The sequence below is a fragment of the Atractosteus spatula genome, chromosome 11, assembly GCF_055471065.1.
Source record: "Atractosteus spatula isolate fAtrSpa1 chromosome 11, fAtrSpa1.hap1, whole genome shotgun sequence".
Taxonomy (NCBI): Eukaryota; Metazoa; Chordata; class Actinopteri; order Semionotiformes; family Lepisosteidae; genus Atractosteus; species Atractosteus spatula.
The window spans coordinates 45514500-45542326 of NC_142716.1; the positions used below are offsets into that span (position 1 = coordinate 45514500).

Sequence of the window (27827 nt, forward strand, 5' to 3'; positions counted from 1 at the left end):
TTACGTACCTTGGTTGGAATGCTAAATATTTGACAGTTGAACCATGATCCTCCACTGCAGCTCTGATCTTGAGCTACATAGTCAATCTCCAGCAACATGAGTTTCTCATCTATCGGATACACACAGTTAATCTGCAGTGTACCTGCCCTCTGGATAGATACAGTATTAACAGTCTCCAATCACATACCAGATTATTTCTTTGTGTGTCAAGGCTGACACTTCGTTCTGCGGGGAACAACGTTTTTGGAATTGACGTTGCACAGATGTTCTCTCTGTTATCCCTAAGTGAATAAAGCTCGCATTAGATCATTATTTCTACACAAAGTCTGTGGCCTGATTTTTATTCTTTGGGGAGAAAAGAAAAGGCCACTTTTTTGTTAATTCTTCTTCTTGCTAAAAAGGCCATTAACAAAATGATCTGTTTTTATGGATCAGCCCCTTTTTAATTATGCTGTGTCCTCCTGAGTAAATCGGGGCTAATTTCAATATGTACAAGGAGGTCTTTATCATAATGAACATTTTTTTTATTCCAGGATATTGTTTTTGACTCTAACATTTGCTGAGCCTTAAGGATATTGCTGTCTCTGTACAATGCAGGCCATTGTCTGAACTACACTGCACAAGTCTTGTTTGAAATGACATCCAATGATCATTACTGACTGATCTTATTCCCCTGGAGCTCATTTTAAGCAGCTGTCTTTATCTTTGGTATTTTCAGTATATTGTTGGAAATCTCTATTCACTGTGCTTTGATTCCTTCATAAAATAAAGGAATGGGAATGTTTGATGAGATTCATGTACTTTTATTGTACTGACCTCAGTCTATAAAAGAGAAATGCTGTGGAGTTCTTCACAAATAGTGACATCAGACAGGAAAAGCATTGAGCATTGCAGTACTAGGGGACTGAGAGACGATTTGCAAACCATTATTTTCACTTCGGTAGATGCGCTGCAGGTGCCGCGATCCTGCTGTTGCTGCATTTCCCTTGCTGGTGCATGTGTAGAGCTGTCTCATCATCCCCCCCCGTGTCACTCTACTGCCCCCGCAGGCGGCTCTGAAGAAGTACCAGATGGAGCACAAGAGCAAAGGGGAGTCTCTGGAGAAATGCCAGGCCGAGCTGAAGAAGCTGCGTAGGAAGAGCCAGGGTAGTAAGAACCCACAGAAGTATGGGGACAAGGAGATGCAGGTAAGCTTGGGGAGCTCTGTGGTTCATTGTCTGTACAGCTATGAATGAGCATTTCTTATTTTTGTTTCCAGACCCTTAACCTTGCCATTAGCTGAGTGACTATAAAAAGCCCATTGCAATTAGTAGACTCCAGCCTGTGAAAGGTGATGAATGATAGTCAATCAACCACCCCAGTGACGATCCATGCAGTGAATGACTGACCGCTTGGCTTCTCGGCTGGTTTCTGCTCCTTCTCCCAGCATCTACAAAGATGCTGCTACTGCCAGACTCCCACACAGCCTGTGGCAGAGATGTAGTTTAATGTTCAGTGAGGAAACATCCTTCCCCATCCTGTGTTCCAATGGTTTCCAGCCCTAGTCCTTGAGGATCAGTCTTCTCTTTTTTTTTTGTGCTCCAGCCCAACTCTTAATTCACGAGGAATGACAGCAGCTGAAAGCTTGGGAGAAATTAGAATCGTTTATTGTGATGTGGAGATTTGGCGTAACCCGCTTGGCTGAGGGCCAACCTCCTGGCCGTTGGACGGGGAGGATAGGACCCCCATGCGACCAACTGGGCAGCTGCAAAGGTGGAGAGGGGGTGGAGGAGGGATGCAGAAAACGAACGAGGAAGAGGAGAGGGTGACGTTTGATATATATGGAGACCGGTTGCTTACGTCAGGATTAGTGAGAATTGCAGCAGCTGTGTCGAATGAGCTCGGCTGCCTTCATTCCTCACGAACTTTCATTAAAAACTCCATTCACTGGCTAATGGATTTGAAATTTTCCATCTGGGGCGTGTTCATAGTTTTGCTCACAGCTCCGAGTCAAATGGGATTTGTAAATTGGTATCATCCCTGTATCAATGTCCGAGTTTCAGAACTGCCCTCAGTCAGGTGTGCTGCCTGCGGTGTACCAGACTGGACCTCTGCAGGAAGGGTTGACTGTATTACCCCCCACTGCCATCTCCCCTTTATAGACTGCCCTCGAGGCGTCATGTGCCTGCAGAATAATGGGGCCCCATAGTGTCCTGCAGTCTCCTCGGCTCGCTGTGGGCTTTCAGGGACGAGAGGATACCTTTTTGAGTATGTTGTATTTCTGATTTCACAAAGAAATGAATGTACAGTATGGTGTTATGTGAACAGGCTACCTAAGATGTGCTGGTGTTTCATCATAGGACGCTACATTTCATTCCTTTTTTTTAATGGTTACTTAAGTAATCCTCTCAGCAGTATACTGAATAGGGAAGAATCTTTATACTGTCGTTCAGAGTGGCATTTTTATAAATGTGCTTTTATTAAAAAAACGTTGCTGTTCTTCAGAGAAGCTCTGGGGCTGTAATTAGGTTTTTTCACTGGTTCTTTTCATTTTCGTAAATGGATGAATATCTATTGTAATAATGCTGGAAGCCTGAGCGACCACGTTCAGGATTCCTTTCCAGCCTTCGGGGTTGTACTCCTGTGTGGGCAGAGAGCAGGGGATGTCAGCACAAAAGGCATTGCAATCAGGTAGTCTTCTATTATCATAATGGGCAACCCACCGTGCCCCTAACTGATACGTAGGTGAGCTCTGGGCAGTGGGCAGCAGTAAGAAATTAAGTATGGGAGCTGCAATGCACAGATAGCCGCAATCACTCCTCAGTCTGTACGTCATACACGATAATAGATAGTGATCCTTGTTTCTAAACTAAAACCTCGAGCCTTCAGCTTGGGGAGAGGAATTTCAAGACTTCTAAAGAAGAGATGTGGTCCTGATTTATTTGACTATTATTTTTATCAAAGGTTCTGGTATTTCATTCAATCTGACCTATTTCAGCATCTCTGCTTAGTCTGAAAAGGGATGAATAGACCAAACTGTGTTTAATAAAATATGGGTCTGCATAATACAGCTATGTTTCTTTTTTTAGAATCTTTTGTCAAAATCTGCTTTTTATTTTGCCTCTACGTTTAGTAAGTCAGATCAGTTTAAGTGTATTCAGTTTTAACTTTCCTGTATCTGTTTCTGAGCAAAAAAGGCTTGCAGTGCATGCTTATTTTTCACATAATGTGGGCTTTACTTTTTTTCATATGTTCACTAATTATTCATTCCAAAATCGGATATTGCAGTAAAGCTACAGTATTCACTGTGTTCATATGCCAGGTAAGTGTCTCAGCTGCCCAAAATCTTAGACAGGAAGTGCTATCCCCTTAAGCAGACCTTCAGATTCATGTGTGCCAGTTGCACAGGTTATCATACAGGAAGTAGGGATGTGCTAAGACTTCAGTTCAATGCATTAAAAAATGCACATACTTGTGTAAATGGAGACACTATTTGTAGCAGCATCTAGTTCCCTGAAGTGTAAAAGACTCCTCCAAAGATAATCACAATGCCAGATGGATGTTCATTGAGGTGATCATAAAGTCATTACAAAATCAAAACCTCTATGATTCAGTCTAGCCTTGAATTTCAGCCTTTGGAGCCTACTGAGCAACTATACACCTTCCTGGTTTCTTGTGTCTCCTTTATTTCCTGCCTTAACTGAGTAGACTATCCTCAAAAGCATTCAGCTGCAATTCTTACTAATTAAGATTTGTGCGTAGTTGCTTCGTTTCACCTGGTACTTGCATATACAGGGCCAAAGTGAGAATGTGCAATTTGTGGCTGTGAGCTCTTGGGTCTCTCCGCGCGTCAGACACAGAGACACAGCCAGGTGCCAGGGGAGCCTGAAAACCTACAGCTTTGCAATTTCTTCACTTCTCCCAGGATTGGAGTGACAATTAGCTGAGTGGTTTCAGTGCGGTTTTGTAGCAATTGAGTAAGTGTTGGCTTGAGATGTACAGTAGCTGGGTGTGGAGTCCTGATATCCAGTGTCGAGTTTGAATAACCCAAAGGAACATTTCAGAATTAAGAACTGTGAACTGCATTGTTTTTTTTTGCATTCCTATCCGTTACAAATGTTCTGCTGTCTTTTGCTAGGTCATATCCTTTTATTCCTAAACACAGGGACCCACCTGGCCTTACCAGGAATTTATCATGTACAGTAGATGAAACTCCACCCCAAAACTGTTATTAGACTGATAAATGGTATTAATCATTTTAAACACTTGCCAGGATTTGATCTGCAGTAAGTTCAAAGATGAAGTACAGAGGTCTCAAGAGCCCAGTCTATTTATCAGACATCCTTCACAGGCACTAGCTGTATCCGGGAACTGTTAATTTCCGATAAATTAGCCATGATTTTCATTTGCATTCAAATCCCCAAGCTCCTTAGCCAAAGCCTGTGTCTGATTGCTGTTTGATGCTATGATTAATGCAGAGAATCCCTGGGAGACAATCTGGGCTCCTTGGCCACACTGGGGCTGCTAACACCAGCTCTTACTGTATGTTCTCCTGTCTTGCTTAGCTTGTGTACTTCTTAAATTGAAGAGCCCATCCTTCAAAACAAACAGGCCAAGGAGTTTCTCTTAAAAATGGACTTACACCCTTAAGCAAAGGCTTGCCTTTTTGGTGTACAATAACTGGAAGAAAATGTCTTCTACTATGAAGTTATGTTGAGTGATTTTTGTAATAAGCATATGAAAAGGACATTAAAGGCCCATTACTCATTGTTTGGGTTTTTGCAGTTGTAAAAGCAGTGTAGTTTTGACAGTACAGTACAGTTCTGACCAGGTAATTACATCTTTTGAATAGAGTGCAGGAAGCTAGTGATACGTAAGTGTATCTATAAGAATTTATCAGCTTGGTCCTTATATGTTATCTCCAGTTAAAACAAAGTAAAAGGCAAACATTCAAACCTGTGAGATCCATGGGGGTTTTGTAACACTGCACTGTACAACCACATCAGTGCTTGCATGTGTATTCAAACAGATCTGCCAAGAATACATCTCTGGATGGTCTATGACACTCCTTTAAACCCCTCACTTAATAAATTGAGAAACTGATATACATTATACATGCATGTTCCAATTTCCAAGTTGGGTTAAAAAAAAACATTTTCGTTCAGGAACACTTATGTGGTAGTCACCCAGTATTTCAATTGCAAAATTGCCAGCAAGTCTCCTTTTCCCCTTAATTCCTTTTGGCCTTTTTTCTTTCTTTTGAGTTTTCATAATTTTAATTAAGAGCTCTGTGGTCTGTCGTCGCAGTTTTTTTTTTTTACAGAGCTCTTTTGCTGAGACCTGAGGACTCGCAGAGAGGTGCTCTTGCTCTGCTTTTCTGTGGCACATGTATTTCTTCATGGCAGCATCCGATTGCGCATTGTATCGAGCTCGGGGCTTGCCCGCGTCTGAGAGTGCAGCAGATGGGGTGGTTAAGAGCTCCTTTCCGTCACTTGCTCATCTGCTGCAGATGAGCTAGAAAGCCACTTGACCACAGCTCTCCAAAGGCACTGTCCCTCGCACCCCAGTGACGCGCATGTGAGAGCCTGGCGTAGGATAAGTCACAGCCCAGAGATGTGCCTGGAATGCAGTATACCTGGAACACCTCTCAAGCCTTTCAACCTTTGATCTGGCTGTTCCTGTCAGCAGAGTACAGATGTATTTATGCATTCATTTTTTTTGTTTGGCAATGTTTGCAACCATGAGTACTATAATATTAGTTTCATATTATTTGCTTTCTCCTAGTTTAAAACAAACTGTTTACAAAGATCATTTTATTTTGTTTTCTGGGCGTTATCATACATCTTCAGAGTGCTTGGCTTAAGAAAAGTAGTCATGAATGGAATAAAAACTCTGCAGAATTCATTGCACACAGTGGCGTCAGTTATAATAAACGGTATTAATCATTGTTAACCCCCTGAGAAGCTAGGCTTGGGGGGGAAAAAAGCTCTCGGGTCGGAGAGTTTTGATTTTCCTGTGCAGTTCAGAAAATGCCTTCAGTTATTCGTTCTTTGAAGCAATGGATGGATGTCTTATCTCTCCTGTGAGTGAGGCACAAGAAGGGACACTTTGCCTGAACTGTGCGGTTTTTGGAATTTCTTCTGGGCTAAGGATGGTAAATAGATTTGGAGGGTCATTAGCTGAGTGGCCAGACCCATGACAAATATTCTAAGTGTCCTACGTCTTGAATCGTGACTCTTTTACTAAAACGCCTTCACACGTGAGATGTCTAGCCAGATGTTTTTTTTTTGCTCCTAAGCTTGGAATTTTATTAACTCTATTTAAATTGCAATTTTTAAATTATTGTTGAATAATTCTCCATATGGAAAAGAAATGTAGCTTTAATTAGATCAGGCAGAGTATGATTCAATTAAAATCTCCACTAAATGATGACAGTTTTGTTCTTCACATGTGACGAATGTGATCTTGGAGTAAATTAAAGCTTATTAAAAAATAGGTCTGATTTCACTCCACACAGGATCTCGAATACCAATGCCATAACTCATAATGTAAAAATACATTTATAGTAGGAATTTACTGCTGACAAATCATATGTGAATTTATCGACTTAGCCTTGGCAACAGAAAACATCAGATGTACTGTATCTTAACCAAAATAATATTGATTTTTTTTTTAATTCATATTCACGTGGAAACTCCTTTACATCTATTTTTACATGCAGTCATTGTTTGCCAGTAGCAAGTGTTTCACTGTGCTGTAATTTATGATCCAAGTTGGTAGGGATTTCTGTGGACTCCCTTCCCACTGAGAGCTCGACTGAACTGGCTTTGATGGAGAAATGGTGAAACATTTTTCGAAGCAGTTGTTCCGTCGCCATGGAGAGAGGAAAAAAAGAAACATTCTGCTCTCAAATTTGCAGAGCAGAATCTAATTTTAATTATTTGTACAGCTAGTTTGTTGCATATTTATAGCTGCTCTCCTTGCGGATTGTGTAGAATTTCATTAATATTTGAGTAGTCTTACCAGTTCTAGTTGGTGTTCAGGATGATCATTTTGATTACAGGAAATGGGCTGATATTCAAAATGTTAACAGACATAAGTGAGTGAAATAAATCTGCAGACCCCATAAAGACCTATAATTTAAGAGAAACAAATGGTGAATGAGAGGAAAAAACAAAAGCTACTGTACAAGTATGTCATATCCATTTTAAGGCATAAAATTGAAGAGAACAACCAGAAAACTTGTTTCTCTCTGTCATTAAAATGCATTTATTTTCAGTCTATCCCATGACTCAACCTCTCTGCTTTCTGGAACCTGTGATTTGATCAAGTGCATTGCAGTTAGATTTATCAGCGATGTTAAAAACAAATTTCAAGGATCGTTTCTGTGAGCTTCCCCATTTCTTTTCTCTTTCAGTGTTGGCAGTGCTGTGGTACCAGGTTTTTAGAGCGTACAGTTCACCTTGTATGAAGGAAGGGGACTTGATGAAATGAGTACATTAACGTTTTTAAGGATGTTAAATTTGGAATTTTTTTATAGAACTGGTAACTTTGATGCAATATGTATTGCAGGTTTTCCATTAGTGCTCTAAGACAAAATTTATTATACAGTATGTGGGCTTGGTGTGGCAAACTAAATGTCTCTCTTAAGTTTGTTTGGCACCTTGGATTGGGTATACTAGCAATTAACATTTGGCCACCTTATAATCCAAGCATTTTAACTGCATTTTAAGACTACGTGTGCTGTTAACGCACAGCAGGGCTATGGAATAAGAAATATGACTGTGGCAGACATGAGAATTTTCTAATCTGAAGCAGCTCCCTCTGTAATGTGTTCAGTCTGAGTGGTGCTGGGCTCAAATCTCCCACTGACCTGTCAATCTACTGTGATTGATGAGTTTCTCCTGAGCCCTGTGCATTCTGCTTGCTGCTACTGTGAAAAACTGAGAACAGATCTTGCACTGCTCACTCACCTGCATTGTAGAGGCTGCAGGCCTTACAAAGCCCCTTGTGAATATACCTGATCACTTGATCTTCCTCTTTATTACCACCAGATTCAGGCCCTTTTCTTTATATAGTGGCTCATGGCAAATTCATTTCTTCCCAATCTTTAAACCTCTGGTCTATATATCAGTCCACCTGGAGAATATCTCATTCTGCTTATGTGACTGTAACAAAGTGAAAAATTGCTTTTTGAACAGCATAAAGAAAGGGAGGGATAGTGTTTTTGTATATTTCCCAGAATATAGTTTAATGTCTCACATGACATTCGTTGAGGTACAGTATTATTGTGATATTACTTAGGTTTTGTACACCATGCTTTGCTTTGTGTGTTACTAGAAAAGCTTTGGGAGGGCTGTGCAGTAATTACACTGGAAAGGAGACTGCTAGTGAATCATGTCCTTATCAGCTGTAGCAATCTTCCTCTCTCTCCTTTAACAATAGTTATTTGGCCTGGAAATAAACTAGAAAACCTGCACTGGGGAAGACCAAAATATAACTCTTACATTTTCTTCTGTTCACTGTGAAGTCTCCTCTGCTAAATTCTAACCACACAAGCAGAGCTTGGAAGTTCTCAGAAAAGACGGCAAACTTGGTCATTAATTGTATTGCACACAATATGTATAACTGGCTCCCTCTGGTGGTGTAGCCATGCATAGGTTTTTCAGTCTTCAAATTAAGCTCTTGACAGGACAATTAAAGATAGGTGTGTGAAGAACTTCCTGCCATGGTTGAATTTCATTGCTTTACAGTGCTGTTAATCAAATAATTTTGAAAAAGTCAAATAAAAACTACTAGTACTGCACTGATCACCATACCATTTTCAACCCAGCTGATGTTGCTCCTTTTAATTTTGTCCTTCGTCTTCTTAAATAAGATTCTTTGTTTTTGCAAAGAAGAACATTGAGAGCAAAAAGAAGTGTGAAATGGGAGGAGGGGAGATACAAATCTTAAAAGACAATCATTAAAACGGTGTGCTGACAATCTGTTCAACCCTTCTCATTTCCCACCTCTGAAAAAATCTTTAATACCTGCAGACATTCATAATCCTCTTTGCCCAGAAGAAGAGATTGATTTAGAGACTTCAGTGAAGTTCCAATTGTGTTGATCTGTAACGCAATAAAGAATGACTAAGGAACAGGAGCTTTTTGATAGGTCCTGTGCTATCATGTCCCTCTTAAATGAATTAAACCTGAAGGGCCTGGGTGCTATAAAAGTCTTTGTTCAGAGTGGCATTGAGAGTCATTTAATGACCACTCACGCACAGACTGGTCAGGGTGTGATTCCTTTGTCACCTGAACCTTTTCCATCTTAACCCTCCTGCCATTTAGTAGAGATGTAACAAATTCTTGTTGCTATTCTAACAGAGGGTGCCACCCTTTTTAAGGCGGTAGTTTTGTTCAGAACTTTCTGAAAACCCTTGTGATTTTTTCAAGAAAATCTGCTCTTTAATTGACGGTCATTTAAGAGTGAATTGAATAAATGTGTGGAAATGATTTCTTTGGGCCCAACTCTTAAGGGAAAATTATACCACTAGTCTCAGGTTGGGTTCCTGGAGATCCTGCCCTGGTGTCTTTAACTTTGTGTTCCAACCTGAAGTAAAACAATTAAGCTAATTGTTTTCTTAGATATACAAGATATTTCTAAAGGTTTTTCACAGATGATTACTGAAACTAACTTAAGTGTTATACATATAACATTATCTTAACTAGACTATGAGGTGTACCACTTATATGGCTAATTAAATATTTAAACTAACTATGTGGACCAAAAACCAGGTGGCACAATGCTCTCTAGGAAGTGAGTTTTAGATCACTATGGAACAGTGACCTCTTGATTCAATGAAAGTTTGAGATAAAAGCTTCTTCAGTTTTTAGATGTTTTCATCTCAAGCATGGTGTTTGCCTCAAATCCAAACCAACCCATGAACAAATTTAAATGTAGATATTTTGTGTAATGTTTGTGTTACTTGGAGGTTTACCTAACATGAACTTCACCACTGTGGTGCCTCTGAAACTCTTACACAGCATTTTAGTCACTCCTGAAGTGCAAATCTCAGAGGAGAGTTTTGATAGTGCCAGTGATTAAAGTCAATATGGCTAATGCACTATTAGACTCTTGCTTGCATTCTAAGGAGAAGAAAATCACTACAAACACCTGGTTAGTCCTCTATTAGGAGTCCTAATAGCACTGAAATTTCAGTCAGTACCAAACTCTCTAGACGGGACTCCTGTGAATTTGAGTAGCATAGAAATAATAGGAATAGACAATGTTTTCATTAGACTTGCCCTCAGCAAATTTCAAACCAGTTCTCTTGGAAATGGTACACTATTGTTGCCTGCAGTATAAAGGGGCTGAACAAACAGCACTTATTTCTCTGTAAAATGTAACATGCTTGACAGGAGAAACAATGATGAAATAACACCAATATTTATTATAAGCCAAGGGAAGTGGAATTCTGCTCAAACCTGCTGTGCCCATGATTGTAAAAACACTGTGATTGCATCTTTCTAAATGATTGTCAAGTAATCTAACCGCAATTGATCTTGAATTTTTTTTTAATTTGTGACATTTTGGCTTAAAAAAACTTAGATCAATACAGTAGGATGTTTACCTTTGTGCAAATTCTGCATAAAGTTCTTTAAAAGTACAGTATTTACCGCAGACTTCAAAATAAAAACATCTTTAATTCTGTACCAAGTTTTATCACACACACTGTGATGTTTATAAAGTTATAATCAATAAATGCTTTGCGCTAAGTTCCATTTATCAGCTCCACATATAAATAATATTCTTTTAAGCAGCAAAAGCTTTACAGTTCATGACCAGGAATCAGCAGTTCTTTGATGATGGATGTCTCTTGGTCTTGTTTCTTTGCCTGTATACAGAATTGATTTTGTATTTTTCAGTATGTGGAGACCATCAGCAATAAGCAGAGTGACCTTGACCACTACGTTGCAGAGGGGTACAAAACGGCACTGTCAGAGGAGAGGAGGAGATACTGCTTCCTAGTGGAGCGCCAGTGTGCTGTGGCCAAGAACAACATTGCCTACCATGGCAAGGTAAGAGCTCAAGGATTCTGGCTTAATGGCCTTCTCTTTCCAGAGATGTTCACCGGAGCTATAACCCCACTGCAGATGGAGTTCATTTTCATCGTGAATTCGCTTCAACAGAATTGATCAGATGCTAGATTATGCCTATGAAAGACAGACCAAGTTTGAAAGCACCACATCTGGTGGGGACTTACACAGCAAGTATTACCCACATAAAATGTAGAAAAGCCAGCTCAAGTCATTCTTTGGAAACAGGATCTCCTGTTTCCCTGACTTGTAATTTGTGGAGGGAGGCAACGGTGGCGGCCTTGGTAAAGTGGCCTGAGCACCAGCTGGAGCCCCAGCTGCTAATGAGTCCACAGTGCGTGGGAAGGGCCTTTACACAAAACTGCAAAATGTTCTTGCCTTGAAGCCCAAGAGAGCCTGTAAAAGAGCTGCTGGGGGGGGGGGGGAGGCTCATGAGTCACAGGGAGGAGTGGGAGGGGGTGGTGAGGGGGGGGGGGTCCATGTTCTGCTTCACAGAGAGAAGCCCCCTCGCTCCCCTTCGTTCGCTCACCCACTGCATCGTTTCATGGCGCGGTGATGAGCCCCAGTTAACGAACAATGAGACGCGGAGCTCCTTCAGTGGGCACAAAGAGAAGGTGTGCGCGGGGAGGTAGGTGGGGGGAATTGAAAATCAATTGCCAGCCAACAGCGTGTCACTGAATGCTCCTACCCACCAGACCTGCAGAGGCTGCCTACGGTGCACTTACTCACGTTCTTCCATGCATGTGTGCGTGTGTGTGAGGATCTGTGGAGTGTGCACTCGCCCAGCTTGCTGACTAAATAGGACATGCGCTTGCTCTAGTTTTCTCACTGCCCCTGTTCTGCTCCCCTGTGGGTTGAAATCGCAAAACTTGGTAGACATTGACTGAAAAAAAAAGACCTTACATGTACCAGATTTTGCCTGAGATGTTACAGATTATAGGTGCAACTCCTCTGAGCTTTTCTGACACTGGTTTGGGGCTCTTTCTCTTTTTAATCCGATGCGCTGTCGAGGTCCAGGGGATGGTTGGTTTAGGAAGGTTTTTGGCGGGTCTTGTGTTGGCCAGAGGTCAGCAGCCTGGTCGTGACCCAGGTTTCCTGCAGGGACACTGCGTGCATTGGCACTGAGGCCCTCTCCGGTAGGGGAGGGATAATTGCCTTGGCTCGCTGCTCAGACTCTGCCTCCGTGTCGTCTCCTGCTGATCACCCATCAAGAGAAGACAACCCAGTCCAATGTGATCTCGCTGCCACCACGCTCTGTATCGTAGCGATTGCCAGCCTTCACCACTGGGTGCAGGGAGGCAGCTGGCTGCACAGTGGAGTCAAGCGACACCTACTGCTCTCAAAGATAATCAGACCCAAACCCGGGAAGGAGGAATGCATTTGGAGTAAACATCAGAAAGAGAACAGGGGCTAAAATAAGTCTGCACTCAAAGGAGAAAGCTGAAAAGGCAATAACACCTACAGGCAATTCTTTTGCTTGCTCTCTCAATCTCTCAAAAGGGCTGTGCAGTTATGTAGGAACTCGGCAGTGTAATGAGCTATTTATTGCTGTTCTTGACAGAGGTGAAGCTGTCAGCTGCTGAGGGTGATGGCGGAGAGGGTTTTGATTTTGGGAAGTGCAGCAGATTATCTCTTCAAACAGAAAGGATCAGTAGACTAATCCTTCAGCAGAGTCTCCCACCCACTGACACATCTCTACTGCACAGGATTTGTAAAATTGCCTGTTAGCCCACTTGGTGTTACACGTTTCACCAGTGCTCTATACTGATGCCCTATTGTAGCTCTAAATTCTAATGGTCTCTGAAGGTAACTTAATTACCTCCACAGGGATGTCTCTTTTTAATCTGGTTCAGAATAAGTGACACACCCATATTCCACACTGTTACTTTTTTACAGAAGTGCTATTTAAAAGAAATAATTAATATTAATAAAACTGAACTAGCTGTTATTCCAAAAGTGGGCCTACTTTTTTTTTACAATCTTTGATTTTTTGCTGGTAATATTTTCCTAAGATGAAAATGGCACAGTGACATTGGCGACTCTGGAGAGATGTATCTTTATTTTTAACAAAACGTAATCTACCAGGTTCCTTAAGGAACAGAACGGCAACAGATCTGCTGCCGTTCAAAGGAATAAGTGTCACCGACTCAGTGCCCCTCGTCTCGTTTTCTCCACAGGGCAAAGACTTGCTCACCCAGAAGATTCCAAGCTGGCACCAGGCCTGCTCGGACCCCAACAAGCTCCCTGAGCGTGCCATGATCCTGGCACAGCAGATGACATCGGCCAGTGGCGGGACACTGATCTCCAGCCCCCTGCACTCCTCCAAAACGAGCCTGGTGATCTCGGATCCTATCCCCGGAGCCAAGCCCCTCCCCGTCCCTGCGGAGCTGGCCCCCTTCGTGGGGAGTGGAATGGGTCACCAGGGGGTGAGTCCCTTTCTCTATTTGTTCCCATTTAATTCCCGACCCGCCACAGAGAGACGTCATTTTGAAACGGAAAAATCAGAAATTCCATCCGGTTTAGATCAAGTTCCAGCCCTTGTTTTTAGCATTCAGCTCACCTTGCCTAAAGGCTCTCTGTGTCTTTTATAATCTAGTAATTTTCCACAGCTCTCTTGCATGTCTCAGCAGACACAAACGGTGGCACTGTTCATCCTTTCCTGCTTTAAACTTCATCTCTATTGAGAAAATCACTTTTACCCCACATAAACCTTAGACTGACTTAAGGTATCCCAAGAAAATGGAACAGCTGACAGTTGCTGGACGTAATGTTAAACTTTCATGCTGCCCAGGTGAAGCATCCTTTGGATTCTATGACTTGACTATAATTCTTCAAATCCCCTCCAAACACACACATACCCCCACTATCCTCCTTCCTCTGCCAAGTTCCGTTAGAGACACTGTAGGATGTCACTAATTTGAGAGCCAATTGGAGGACATTGCTGTAATCCGGACAATATGCAGGATATTCCAGCTGGGCCTTTTCCAGACTTAGTGCTTCTCTCCTGCTGTTCAGGGCATAGCTGAAAGCTGCCTGTGGAGGTACTTAATAAAGAATCTTAGATAGCCGATTTGATATCCGATCCAAGCTTGTGTAAGTACTGAAATTGGACTACCACTCGTAACGCTTTCTGAAAGAGTGGTTTTATTGATCTAAGAAAATAACTGCCTATCCAATGCAACAGAAAAAATGAGCAATTTCATTTGTACATTCTTGTTCCCTTTTTAATAGATCAAACTGTTACCCCTTTTCTAATACCTTAATTGTTGCCCAGCTAAAAAGCATCTTCGTAATAAAATTATAAAGAAAGTTGAAAGTTATAGACTAGTCCTAGGTCCTTGCTTTTGGACATTGTGACACATAAAGCATATTCAATGGAAAAGAAAGAGAAAAAGAAATCCTTTGAAATTTTCTCCTCAGTTAAACCGGAAGTTCTGGCATTGACTGGTGTTTGACTATCTTTCACTCGCAGGAATATGTTGCAGTCCTCAGATCTTCCTCTGCGGCACACTTTCTACATTTGCTTTGAAATCTCGCCAACCCTGGCTAACTTTGAGACCCGGCTTGTGAAATATTTAGAGGCGAGGTCGGCAGGACCCAAGCCAAACTGCCCACTTCTGCCGAAGCGTTGCAGAAATGAATTGGGGATTTTGTGTTCTGCTGTATAATGTGCTTTCCCTATTATGGCATGGTTGTGGTGCTTAGATTTTTTTCTACAGGATTTAGTAACTTTCTCCTCCATTTCCCCCATCCATGCATTACAAGTGTCAGCATTTTAAGTGTTCCCTTTGGATCAAAGCTACACAAAACCTCCCTATCAGTAGTTTCAATGCATCAGCACAGAAAGTTGACCCACACACAGCAGTGATAAAGGGGGAATTAAACAATATGCATTTCCTGTACTGCATCTGTGTCTTCTGTGATCTATTTTTTTTCCTCAATGAGAAATGTTCCCAGTCTGAGTCAATTGTTTTTTGTCTGCATAAATATGCTGTTAGCTCTTTTACCTCCTTATAATTTTATAATGCCTTGTGATGTCCTTGCAGGTAGACCTAGCTGTTTGTGAGCTGGCTATCTTTTGTTAAATTCATCCCAAGTTTAGCACTGCAAAATAGATGTTTATGTGCGTAAGTTGACAAGTTGACAACTTGCTAACATAAATGCACACTGAAGCCTTATGGCAAAAGTCATGGTTAATCCACTAATTCTGTATTCTTGTCTTCCCAAAGTAAAAAAAAAAGTGGCAACTTGCACTTTGGAAATTGTATTAATATGGTAATCTGCCAATCAATGTGCACACAATGTAAGTTGACACTAAGTGTAAATTGTAGCAGCTCAGCTCATACAAATGAACCTGTATGTTTGCAGAGGCTGATGGGGCCAGATGGGATGCCCATGATGAATGGCACAGCTGGTGTAGGCCATGGGGAGGACTACTCACACTGGGTTGAGGGCAAAGCAGCACAGGCCAAACCCCAATCTCCTGGGCAACAGAGGCAGCTAAGTGAAGTCTACTCCAACACCTTGCCCGTGCGCAAGGCAGCCCCCTCCAAGAGCAAGACCCCGCTGGGTAAGTGAAGGCTCGCTTTGAGTAGGCAGCTTGCCACTGATTTATCCAGCTGTTCTCTTTAAAGCAGCGAATTACTTGTCTAGTGACAGAAGACTTTTAATTCCTTTCTGTTTCCGAACCAAAAGCTTAGTCTAAACAGAGGCATGATGTGTACCAGAAAACCTGCACAGTGAAGCATTTACTCTAGTTAAATACATTACTTTCTCTAGGTTGTATGCTTTAGAAAACTTGGAATTCAACGGTTAAAACTCATCCATCTGCTCCCCCCCCCCAGCTGAAAACAGGACGCTGCCACGGTCCAGCTCCATGGCAGCTGGCCTGGAGAGGAACGGTCGAACCCGGGTCCAGGCCATCTTCTCCCACGCTGCAGGGGACAACAGCACCTTGCTCAGCTTCTCTGAGGGCGATGTGATCACCCTGCTGGTGCCCGAGGCCAGGGATGGCTGGCACTATGGCGAGAATGAGAAAACCAAACTGTGAGTGTCCACTCCTGCAGGTGTCCTGTCCTCTGTGACCAAACGCAGTGCCTTTCACAGAACACACATCTCGTCCAGCGGCACACTTGAACCCTTCTGGTTAGAGCTTAGAACTGACCACATCTGTTGCCAACAGTCCATTTTTACAGGTTGTGGATCATGCTTTTGATTCCAGAAAGCATTATGGTTAATTCCTTTAGGGAAAAGAATGATTTAAATAAAATGGGTAGAATGGCTCGGATGTTCACACATTATAATAGTGATCATGGTGCAATTTCAAGAACCTTCAAGGATTATAAAGTTAAACGTGGTTGATCAGTCCTTACTGCTTCATCCTTCAGTCTTTCTCTGTAATCATTAGGCCTTGTTTACTGAAATAATCATTTCTGTTTCAGACGTGGCTGGTTCCCTTTCTCTTACACCAGAGTCCTCCCAGACAGCGAAGCAGACAAGCTCCGTGTGAAGTGAGTTTATGTGCACTTCATGTCAGCTGCAGCATGTGCACCTTGTTGCTGATTGATGGGGAAACAGTCCTTTACAATGTTGAAACCCACTTTTCTAAAAGAATGACATTTTAGTTTGACAAGTATGAAGATAATTGGATGGAAGCTACTGATATCTCGATGGAACTTTTGACCTATGACCTTCTGCTTGCCGTTACTCATTTTCATGATAAAAAATGAAAATTTGCATATGTGCAGTATCTTTCAACATGGTTATTATCAGTAACAATTGGTCAGACTGTCAGAATCAGAGCTTCCCTCTTCATAAAACGTGCCCTCTGAAAGCAGGCTGTGCAGCTTCATGCAGGATGATGTCACCTTTCTTATGTTTTAGAAAATGGTTATTGAAACATTGAGTGAGTATGAGCCCTCTGGATTATTTTACATTTCTTTGTCCGTTTGTAATGCCAGAGTTTTTGTCTGTAAGCTCCCATGTTTCTCAAAGTGTCCTGAAGACATTGCAATGCAGTTACAAGTAACGTCTGACCCTCTGCAGCTTGCATCATGGGAAGAGCAGCAGTACAGGAAACCTGCTGGAACGCGATGATCTCTCCCTGCCTCCTCCAGACTATGGCGTGACCTCTAGACTCTTGGCACAGAGCGCAGCACACAGTCGGCCTCGCCCTTACAGTGTGGCAGTGCCAGTCTTTCCTCAGGTAGGTACTAAAGACAACATGCAACTTCCACATAGCACCCAGCTCCCTAATGATGGCACAGAGTCTTCTTGTATGTTGGTGAAAATGGTATGTGTGTTTATTCTACCACGTAGGAACCCTTAAGTATTGATATAGAACTGCGATTTTTTGTGCTTCATATACTGTATGACTTGCTATAACCTGTTCCTGATGCTTCTTGAGCACATTGTAAACATTGTTGTTATGGAAGGGATTTCATTCTTCATCTGCAGTAATCAATAGTATACAACAGAATCAACTGGAATTCATTGATTTACAGAAGACACAAAATAAAGATCAAGGTACAAGACAAGGTTAATATCTCAGCAGAAAGGCTGCTTGATGTCATTCCCACATTTCTGTGCTGCTGTGTAACATTCTGTCATGTATCAGTCAAGCTTGATTTGAGACATCTTTCAGGTATGAAGGCTGGAGAATTGCTGTTTGGTGCTGGGTAATCCAGATCTAGGAGCTAACATCTCCTCGGCAGCTAGATTTTATTCTGAGGACGTTTGTAAGCCAGCAGATGTGTTTTTCGCAGTCGTATTGGAATAAGGTTTGACAAGGAAATGTGCACCTCCCATTGGTGATTCGCTTTCCCATTATTTCACCCAATGCTGGTAACAAAGTGAATCTGGCAGCTTTATTACAACACGTCAGGCCTTGTTACAGCTCAAGAGGATATAGAGGGATAAATTGAGTCTCTAGGTAATCTGTAATTGAAAGAATCACTGATGGAACAAATTTTCTCCCTGGACTCTTCATAATCTTCTAGGCTGACTGCAGTCTGAGTCCAGGACTAAAAACCTTGATTTAAAATGACAGCATTCTCCACTGTTTGGGGCTCAAAATCTTTTACACAGACTTGAAAATCTGCATCTCAGGTCATGTTTCCGGTCAATATACTATAGGAAAATAAAAAATGAAGCAGACAGGTTAATAGTTTAGACAGAAATCTCACAAGCATATACATATTCCTGAGATTAAATGTAGGTGGATGATATCTGATCCAGGTAATCCTATTGCTGTTATTTTTTGTTAAAATGAAAAAATGACATAAAAGACTTTATGGTTGAAATCTCATCCTTAAGTAAAATGCTTATCTAAGGTTTATCTTGAGTGTTTGCTAATTCTCTGTTAAATTCAGACTAAACATATTTTAATAGTGTATCTTCTTATAAGTGCCTTAAATATGCACTTTTATTATTTGGATATCCAAGACACTTGAGGGGACATCCTCTATAAGGGCTGAATCGGAAAAGACTGCAGATCTCCACTTTCTCCAACTCATTTTACTTTCTTTGTCATCTCCTTCCCTCAAATTGACAGCGAGTCTTCTAGTGAGGCATCTGGTCTCAGCTGGAAGGGGCACAGACACTTTCACTCTCCTCAGAACTGACAGCTGCTCAGAGGCCTCTGTCTCTGACTCCACATTGACTGGATCTCTTCCAGACAGCAGTGTGGAGTCACTGGCTGGTGGTACACTGCAGTCGGCAGGTGCTCTGCTAGACTGACCTTCAGTGTATTTTTTTTAATTCCCTTACAGATCAAATATTCTTTAAAAATGACAGGAGCTACAATATCTAGGAATGAGGAATGTATTTTCTAATTTTCTAACCACTGAAAACCACTCGGGGTTTTGAGTGCCGTCTAGCGGACTTTATTAGCATGAAAATGTCTGAAAATTTAAAATATCTAAGTACATTTCATTTCCCAATTCGAATTTTCTCTCTTGCAGCAAGGGCTGGAAGATTATGAACCACGATTTCCCACCAGGTAAGTTTTCTGTTTTTCCTTCCAGTTTTTTTTTTTAAGATCTAGACTTATCAACAGCACAAAATCATTCCACCAAAACATTGGGGAAAAAAAAAATTAAGGGGCTTGAAGAGGGGTCAAATGTTTAGATGTTATGCAGTTGTAGGCTGTAGGTGGTAGCCAGACTTTGGTAGCTGAGCTTATTACTGGGTTCTTTTAAAACTGGACTGGGTCTCTTACCGAAGCCACGCCTCTAAAAGCTGACTGTATAAATGTAAAAAGGGCACTTTGGATTTTTCTTTGTGAGATAAGATGATAGAGCTGCAGGCTTTTACTGTGGAAAAGTTTCAAAGATTGTTTAATCACTCCAGGCTTATGTTCTGAGGTGTTACTATAATTATCGATTTACCTCCTAGAAACCTGCTCAGAGGCAGATCCTTCTGCTTATTAAAGCATCTACTGAATTTTTTCTAACGATACCCATGATTGCAAACTGGATTTTATATTTTTAGTCCTTTCCGAAGCCTGAGTTGTTCTAGACTTTGGCGTCACTAGAGCACTTTTTTGTTGCCTTACTAAATGTGAGCACTTTAAAAAGACTAACTTTTGTTTCCTTTTTAATTGAAACTCATATTTATTCATTTTCCAAAACTTGAAGACTATTCATAGCGCTTTGAACATGCGTCTTATTCTAGACTTTTACCCATATAGCAAAATGTGTAGCAATCTGCAGACAAAGCTAGGACAGGTAGCTGTATTAACATCCTCAGTGAACACTCTTAGGTCTACAATTCCCTTAGGCCCAGAGAATGCCAGCGTGGCAAACAAAAACCTATACAGTACATGTGCCAACTGCCTGCTGGTGCCAAGTCAAGCATTTGGCCAGTCTGAGCTTTTAGCTTTATCACCACTAATCATTTGAAAACATTTAATCAGAACAGTACAAGAATTGCAAGGATTATGGACCTCAAAGAATGGAATAGAAATGAGATAATGAAGCAGTATCAGAGCAGAGTGTAGGGTGATTCTGTAGCGCCCCCTTCCTGTCTGAATGAGAGTCTGTGAGGTGGGAATGTTGGCTTGCAGAGATTAACTTGTGAAACGGTGGAGGGGGTTGGGGGTGGCTTATGGTAAAGGAGCTTCATCTGAAAGCAGTGAATTTCTCTTGCATAACTACTACAAGAGCTTGACTGGTACCAAAGCTCCATTCTTTTGCAGTACATCTTCTGCCAAGGACAAGCTAAAGCAAATGAAACACAAACTTCATAACAGCTGGTTATCTGGCTGATCCACATCTTTCCTGCAATAGCACATGCACATGACCTTGGTTTTTTTTGCAGCAGACATCCTTTTACTAGGATCTTTTAAGATGACTTATGCATGAGCCTGGACCCCTTAGTAATTAAAGGAGGGGTGTAAAGTGAGAGAGCCGTTTCTCTCAAATGAAAATTAATTTGGGTTTATACAAATAAAAGCCCTCCCACCTACTGTATCAGTATAGTCCAGACATGAGCCTATAAGAGTTGAACAGTGGTAAAAGATTAATTGTGTAGTATCCCGTTGATGGACTGCTGCTTAGGACCACATTGATTTCTGATCATGTACATTTGTGATGATTTTTTTCTTTGATCAATAATCAATCAAACATGGCAAACTGTTCACTCGAGCAGGTTTCTCTGTACTGGGGTATGGGCTCCCCAGTCCTGCCTCCTGCTTGTGAGGAACCTTTTGGTTGCTTTGCTGAGCGAGTCAGACCTGGCAGCTTCTTCCTCTCTTTGTTCCACAGTTCCGATGGCAAATTGATTTCGACAGTGTGAGGACAGACAGACTCAGACAGACTCAGCCAGCCCTGAATAGGACAGGCCCGAGCCCCTCCCCCCCTCCTTCCTCCTCTGCTTTGGAAGAGGACAATCCCTTCCTTCCTCCTTCCATCGGCCTGCGTTTCCTTTAGCTGCGTTACTGTTAGCTGGCGGGGAGGGAGAGGGCGCTGTCCGCAGAGCCTGATCGCTGCCCGACGCTTTGCCTTTGCAGCTTGGATTTCCTTTTTTAGTGAAATCATTTAAATGGACTACTCTGAAGAAACTGTATTTGCTTGTCTTTCATGCATGTACATGGATTTATATATGACTTTCCTGTAAAAGAAAAAAAACCCGAAGATCTCATGGGTCATATGCCGTAATGTAAAAAAAGTTTTCATGAATAAATAAACGCTTATATACACAGGTGTGGAGTAATGTAATCAGTACCAGATGGGAGAAATATGCATAGAGCATATTGTTGCATCAGGTTTAATCAGTCCTAACTGTTTGTTGAGTACTCTAGCTTACGTAACTATTTTTTTTCTATTTTTGAAATAGAAACTTTGCAGTTGAATACTTAATTCCCTTATGGAAACAATCCCATACAGAAGTCTGAATGGTTATTGCTTCTATTTTTTTAAAAATAGCTCTTTCTTCAGAACAAACGCCCAATAAAACTTCTCCAATTGTAAAAAAAAAGACTTGATTAGTCAGACATAATCAGAACTGGGGGGTTAAGCAAACTGTTTTGCAGATTTCAATATTGAAAAAGCATAACTCCTTCAGAGGAAATACCTACTGTAACTTGAAATAAACCAGAACAAGGAAACAAATAAGAGCACTTATAAAAGATGCTAGAGTACTCAAAACTTTTTTTTTTCAAATCTGTCATACATTTGCTGTTACTGCTATTGGCTTCCTATTCTGTTGATCACTGATGCCCTTGTCAGTGGACACTCTCGGTGGTGCCAAAAGCCTAGGAATGCACCCATTCTTCGATCAGTAGAATGTTCTGTTGCCGGTGCAAATGAGTGCCGCGTGACATTTGCACACAAGGCTGATAAGAAAACAATCCATTTAACCCTGAAGGTATGTGATGTCAGAAGCACTGCGTAATGTAGGCATGCTGTGCATGCATGAAAGAAAAGTGAACTGGTACCTCTACATACCTCGGTTCTCTCTCTGTCAGGCCAGTATTAACCAGTGCCTCTTGTAAATAGTGGTGTACAGTATATTATAGTATTATGTCCTGTACTTGCCTTTACTGGAGGGCCATGAGGTTACTTGTATTTCTTAAGAGTGGTCCACTATATTATTTCATTAAAAAGCTCAAATTCTGGAAGTTGCTTTTTCTCTTGTGGGACCTCTTTTGAACTTGTGTTTTTCGCCCAGCACATGATAATCTCAGTTAATTTATGACTGACCTGGGCAGCGTAAGTTTTCAATAAGCTATGATCAAAGCAGTGCAAGGCAATTAGAGCCCTAGGCCTTTGCCATGACCATATGGCAGAATTGTTTTTCCAGTGTCACATGCCTCTTAATCGTTTGATTTTTTTTTTTTTTCAAGCTGGGTGTGACACTGAGTACTAAATTCAAGTAGCTGTGCACTATCTTGAAAGGGAGTGGGTTGTTTTTTATGAAAGCCAAATCTCAGTCAGCCTATGTCTATAAACACATGAAAGAAAAAAGACTGTTTGCAAAGCAATATTGCTTAACTTTGTATGCTGTCTAGCAGTGGGTGAAGAATGAGTTTGCAGGAGAAGGGGAGATAGACCTACAGTCAAAGCTCAGCACATGTCAGAAGGCTTAAGCCTCAGTTGTGTTGTTTTCAGCCTTTCAATACCCCTGTCCCCTTCCCACTGCCCAATAGATAGGGATTACAGTATTTCGTATGAGTGAATTGCAATAATCTTCCTTCATAAGCACTTCCTCATTGTCTAGTAGAAATGTTCACCTGCAATCCCTTTCAGCGGTCTTCCAAACCTTGTGCAGAATTTGTATCCGAATTTTCAGGTTTCTCAACCCCCATATATTAAAAGATGCACTTGTGCACTATATCTCTTTGTAGAACTTTTAAACCATGCTTTTCTGTCTTGATATATCCGGCTATTTTGCACCCCTACTTACAGATCTCCCTGCTGTTAACATCACCTTATTAAAAATGATGTGCTCAGGGTCTCCGGTTCTGTATGGTCTAGTTCACAGCAGAAAGTCCATATGTGAGGAATTTTGATCCCTAGCCAAATTGAACACTTTTCCAAATCCGTAATTTCTAAACGTTCTTGCCGTCTGCTTTCCAATATTAGGAACATACTTTAAGTGACTACAATCCAGACGGTTTTGCAAAGCATGCTCCAGCAAACATTCCAATGAGTTGGAACTGAAGTAACTCATTACTAATACTAATGAAAGATTAAGCTTAAATCCACATTATTGAGGCTCTGCCTTAGTACGAAGTTCTTTATCTGTGTCTGAGTCATTGGAACTTTTAAGCTGATCAGCTTTGGTAAGAGCATTCAGTGGTAACTGAAAGCATTCTTACCCCTTTGACAAAACCACACACAAAATTATGGTTGAGCATAAGGACCTGTGACTATACAGTCCTGTCAGAGAAACAGCTGAACCAGGTTGCAGGTAATCATTTCTGTAGTGTTCCCAATAAATCTGAACAGCATTCCAATTCCTTTTTTCCTTCTGTGCTCGTTTATCTTTTTGGCTGAACTGAAGTCTTCCCTAAACAATGTCCATCTTCTCAATCTCTGTTTTGATAAATTTAGAGACAAAAGCACTAGAATGGGAACGGCTGGGAGCTGCCAATGTTTCTTCTTTCTTCACTAAAATAAGCTGAAGGTATGACGTCAGTGTTCGCAATGTCACTCCGGGCCCCGGTTGCAAAAATATATTTCTAATTCTTTTTGTTGTGTATATACATATATTTTTTTGAACGCACCCCTTTGTTGTAAAAAATTTTTGAAAAAAAATGCATGCTTTTGGGGACACCAAAACTGTAATAAAATTAATATTGAATGTATGGTGACTTTCTACTTTCAAAAAAGGAAAATAAACCTTTCTTCAGACGAGACTCTTGAGAATTGGGGGTTTTTTATTGTTGATTTTTTTTTGCTTGTGGTATTTTTATTTTATAATGGCTGTTTCAACCTTTTTTTCCTAATACGAATGCAATTGTCCACATGGAGGCAGCAGAAACCATTTTTTTTTGTTCAGTATTTTTGTCTCTAAATTAATCGCCAGTCGCCATCACGGTAATGCGAGGGAGAAGACTGAGCCCCCATTATCTGTGCTTTGCAATGCTGTCATGTGGTTCTGTTAATAGTAGACCATCGCAGCATAGTTAAAAACCTAAAGAATCTGTACTAGCATTAAAAGGCTGCTTCATGTTAAACTGTGGGTAACTGCTTTTGAGCCTTAATTCATGATGCATTGGCTTCTATTTAATTTTTGTGCTGCACTATTGCTCCACATAAGCCAGAAACGGATATTTTTCTCCAATTCTTTTTGTGCCAGATCTTTTTTGAAATTCAGTGTACATGGTGCTTATAAAGTTAGTTGCCATTCTGGCTAAAGTGAACAGGTTGATCTCAATGTCCCAGACATCACTGGCTTGATTCTGGGTCATGTCCGTCGCTGACTACAGTATGACGGAAACTCCACAATTGCACAATTGGCCTAGTGCTCCAGTGCAGTAGAATGAATCAGTCATGTCCCTCATGGCTCGCCAGCAAACACAATTTGGACTTGCTGGGCTTTCCCAGTTGGCGCAGACCTCTCCTCTCGGGCAGCGTGAAGCTTGTAGTGTGTCAAATGCCGAGTGCTTCTGCAGGAGGGCGTGCCAGAGGAGTATATCCGCATGTCTCATTCCCTCTTCAGAGGGCGCAGGAGTAAGGAGCTGAATCTCAACACAACTGGTCATTTATGATTTGGTGGGTTGAATAAACACGAAGATTAAAACGTTATTTTGCCTAGTCAAGCACTTGCATAGTAAAAACTACCCACTGCAAAGCAATGAACAATAGGGCTGCTGGGAACATATTTCCACAGAAAATGTCCGAATATGCCAATGCCCCTCCCACTGGTGTCCACAGTGCCTTGTACTGTATGCACTTTGTGGTGAAGTTGGTTCATGCTGAACTGCATGGGTGACAGTGCGGGCACCATTCTCACAACAGTTGTTTAGGCCAACCTTTATAAGCACTCTGTATATATAAAAAAAAAAGATTGTGAGCAATTAAAATAAAAATATCTAGTAATGTTAAACCACACAATGGTCACCCACAAGTTTCTTTCACCAGAAACAAGTTTGGTGTCGCCTTGAGTTTCCCCAAGAGCTCGGTGGCTTGTGGGAAGCCTTTTACCACAGTGTGTAGCCTTGTTGCATGTGTGTGTTGAGAGTGTAGTGTGCAGACCACAGTGATCTCTCCCCTCAGTCCTAATGTCCAGTGATCCACTGGCACTTTCTGACCTGCATGAGTTCCTGCAGTGTGGTACAGTGCGCGTGTGTGGATGTATGTGTGTGCCTGCTTGCTTGCCACAATCCCTTTCCCTTGAATTACAAACAAGGAAACCAAAATATTACTCACCAGTTCTCTGCTAAGGATGACACTATCTCCTAGCGACTGCTAGTGATTTTAGCCTGGATTGATGCATAGCTAGTAAGAAATAAATAAAATAGCCCCTTCAGGGCAACTAAAACTAAAATTTTTCAGGCTTCAGTATAAGGAATATGACATTTTTACAGCTGAAATTCCTTCTTTGCAAAAGTATTTTACAGTAAAGTTTATAGACTGATTATAAACACATCTAACTAAGAGAGTACACTTACAGTATCAATATCTACACTATAAAGGACTTTATTAGATTTTCATCATTGATGGATCCTGAGGATTACTTTGGACACCACTGACTTACTGGGATCCAAGACTATAACGATTTCAACTGTTTTGGATGAAATTTTGAATATTAATGCAAACATGTACTAATCTCTTGGTGTGTATTAGACAGTTTTCTTTATGTTCTTCAGTTCTTTCAGTCAAAGTGATGATTATCTGGAGGATATTGAACAGGTATGAGCAGACTAATGCTCAAATTTGGCATTGTGAATTGTCAATAGTATCTATTAGTCCCTTCTGGTAAAACAATTGTGTGGTAAGTTTATTCCAGCCTTTTACGTATCACCTGATGTATTCAGTCATTTCAGCCAGCCTGTTCTACTTATAGGAATCTTTGTACACATTTAGCGGATACAAGGCTAGAGGCTGAATGCTAGTAGTTGAGACAGTCCTGATCTTCACATTAATCATTACTTTTTCCTACTTCATGAAATGTGTACAGTATGTTTCATGTAGACATATGGCATACAGCACGACTGTTTAGCTCATGTGTTAGAAGAATTGATAAGGAAATGCAAAAACATTTTATTTGATGGCTCCAAATATTTCGAAAATAAGTTTTTAACAGCTTTGGGTAAAAAATTCGGAAAAATCTGACTTTACTGATCACTTTACTCAACTGCAGCATATGGTAATTTGAATTACGTCCTCGATTTCATCATTACAGTGTTCATGACAACAGGTTAGGCCCTCAGTTTTGCAACTGATTCTTAAACAAGAGTTCAAGATCTGAGCTGCAATATTCATGAGGAGCAGGTGTGGGTCAGTAGTTTGCTGGCCTTTCTGTGTAAGGTGGTGATAAGAACTGTCTGCTGTTGAGTCTCATGCTATCGTGACTCCTTATTGAGAGGGAGTTTATTGATGTGTCACATTTCAATGTTTTTTTCTAATAAAATATTTTTCTTAAGACTGCTGAAGTTATGCAGGTGACAAAAGATGGCTATTAGAAATCTACATGTGTGAACTTTCTAAATATTAAAATGGGTTTTTAAATTATTGATTATATTTGGCATGTTTATTTTAACAGTGGATTTCAGAAAGGCTGCCTCCATTGATATTTCTTAGTATGGATACAGTATATTTACAGTAGATATCCTTAATGACAAAAACTCTTCCTGTGGAGCAATTAATACAACCTCTCTGTATTAACCAGACACAAAGGTAATCTTATCATACCATGTGATATTTGTATCAAAGTTACATCTGGGAAAAGGACTAAACCCTAGCTTTTGGGGTGTATTTTAAAATTTATTTTTGCAGTTGTCTGATTTTTCTCGACAAGATACAAACCAAAAGAATGTCTTTCCCTTTCAGTTCGGGTTCTGAATTTGCCAGGTTCTGAAACCACAAGACTAGGACATCAGTAAGTGAAATGTCTCCATTGTCCCTCGGCCAATCAGTCACGTTTTTCACTCTCTGGCTTGCTCTCATTGGCTGACTGGCTTTGGAAGAGCAAGGGTTGTCAGGTGCCCTAAGTGCTCTGGTCTAACCTGCTTCATGCTACTGACACTGGCTCTTCGTATTCCATTTGCTTCATGGACCCTCTCTGGAGAGGTGTGAGCAGGGTCTCCCACCGGCTTGCTTCTAAATAAAGGGGTACTGGCCCTTTGTCTTCATAAACACTGCTTACTTCTGGAGCCATGGTGACCTACTGTACATGAAAATAAAATCCTACAGACGCTACAGACAGCAGGATCCTGCACTGTTGAAAATTCACGTCAAACACTTCGGTTTCCATTTCAGTTTGTTTAACCATGTCTTGTCACAATGTGCACTTTTTAGGGTGTAATTTAAAAAAAAATGCAGTGTGACAAATGAAAGCATAACACTTAAATAGTAGATGCTCAAGATTTATATTTTGCATGCACAAACAACATAAAATTTGTACTTTTTTTATAAATCTAAGGCTTACCCTGATCTTTTAGACAGTTTTAGTTAAATATTTTCCAAACTTAAAGTAATGTGGATGAATGAAAGGTTTTATGACGAAGAACAACACAAAATATGGCTTAACAGTTCCGTTTTATTAATCTTATATGCTGTGATTCATAAAGAATCATAAAGAAAACACACAACGTCCTGC

The 27827-nt window shown here is 41.0% G+C and overlaps 1 protein-coding gene across 3 annotated transcripts in view; it reads left to right on the forward strand.

Moving 5' to 3' along the window:
* Positions 1–27827, forward strand: part of baiap2b (BAR/IMD domain containing adaptor protein 2b) — a 70433-nt gene that overhangs the window by 38840 nt on the left and 3766 nt on the right. For 2 of the 3 annotated variants that reach the window (XM_088927680.1, XM_088927682.1), the window contains 9 exons: positions 1050–1187; positions 10890–11042; positions 13238–13486; positions 15429–15630; positions 15905–16106; positions 16502–16570; positions 17106–17265; positions 19022–19059; positions 20825–23919. In XM_088927680.1, the coding sequence (XP_088783806.1) occupies positions 1050–1187; positions 10890–11042; positions 13238–13486; positions 15429–15630; positions 15905–16106; positions 16502–16570; positions 17106–17265; positions 19022–19059; positions 20825–20855 (1242 nt within the window). In that variant the 3' untranslated portion in view covers positions 20856–23919. Of the gene's footprint in view, positions 1–1049; positions 1188–10889; positions 11043–13237; positions 13487–15428; positions 15631–15904; positions 16107–16501; positions 16571–17105; positions 17266–19021; positions 19060–20824; positions 23920–27058; positions 27108–27827 lie in introns of those variants that run through there. The other variant, XM_088927681.1, reaches the window with a different exon arrangement.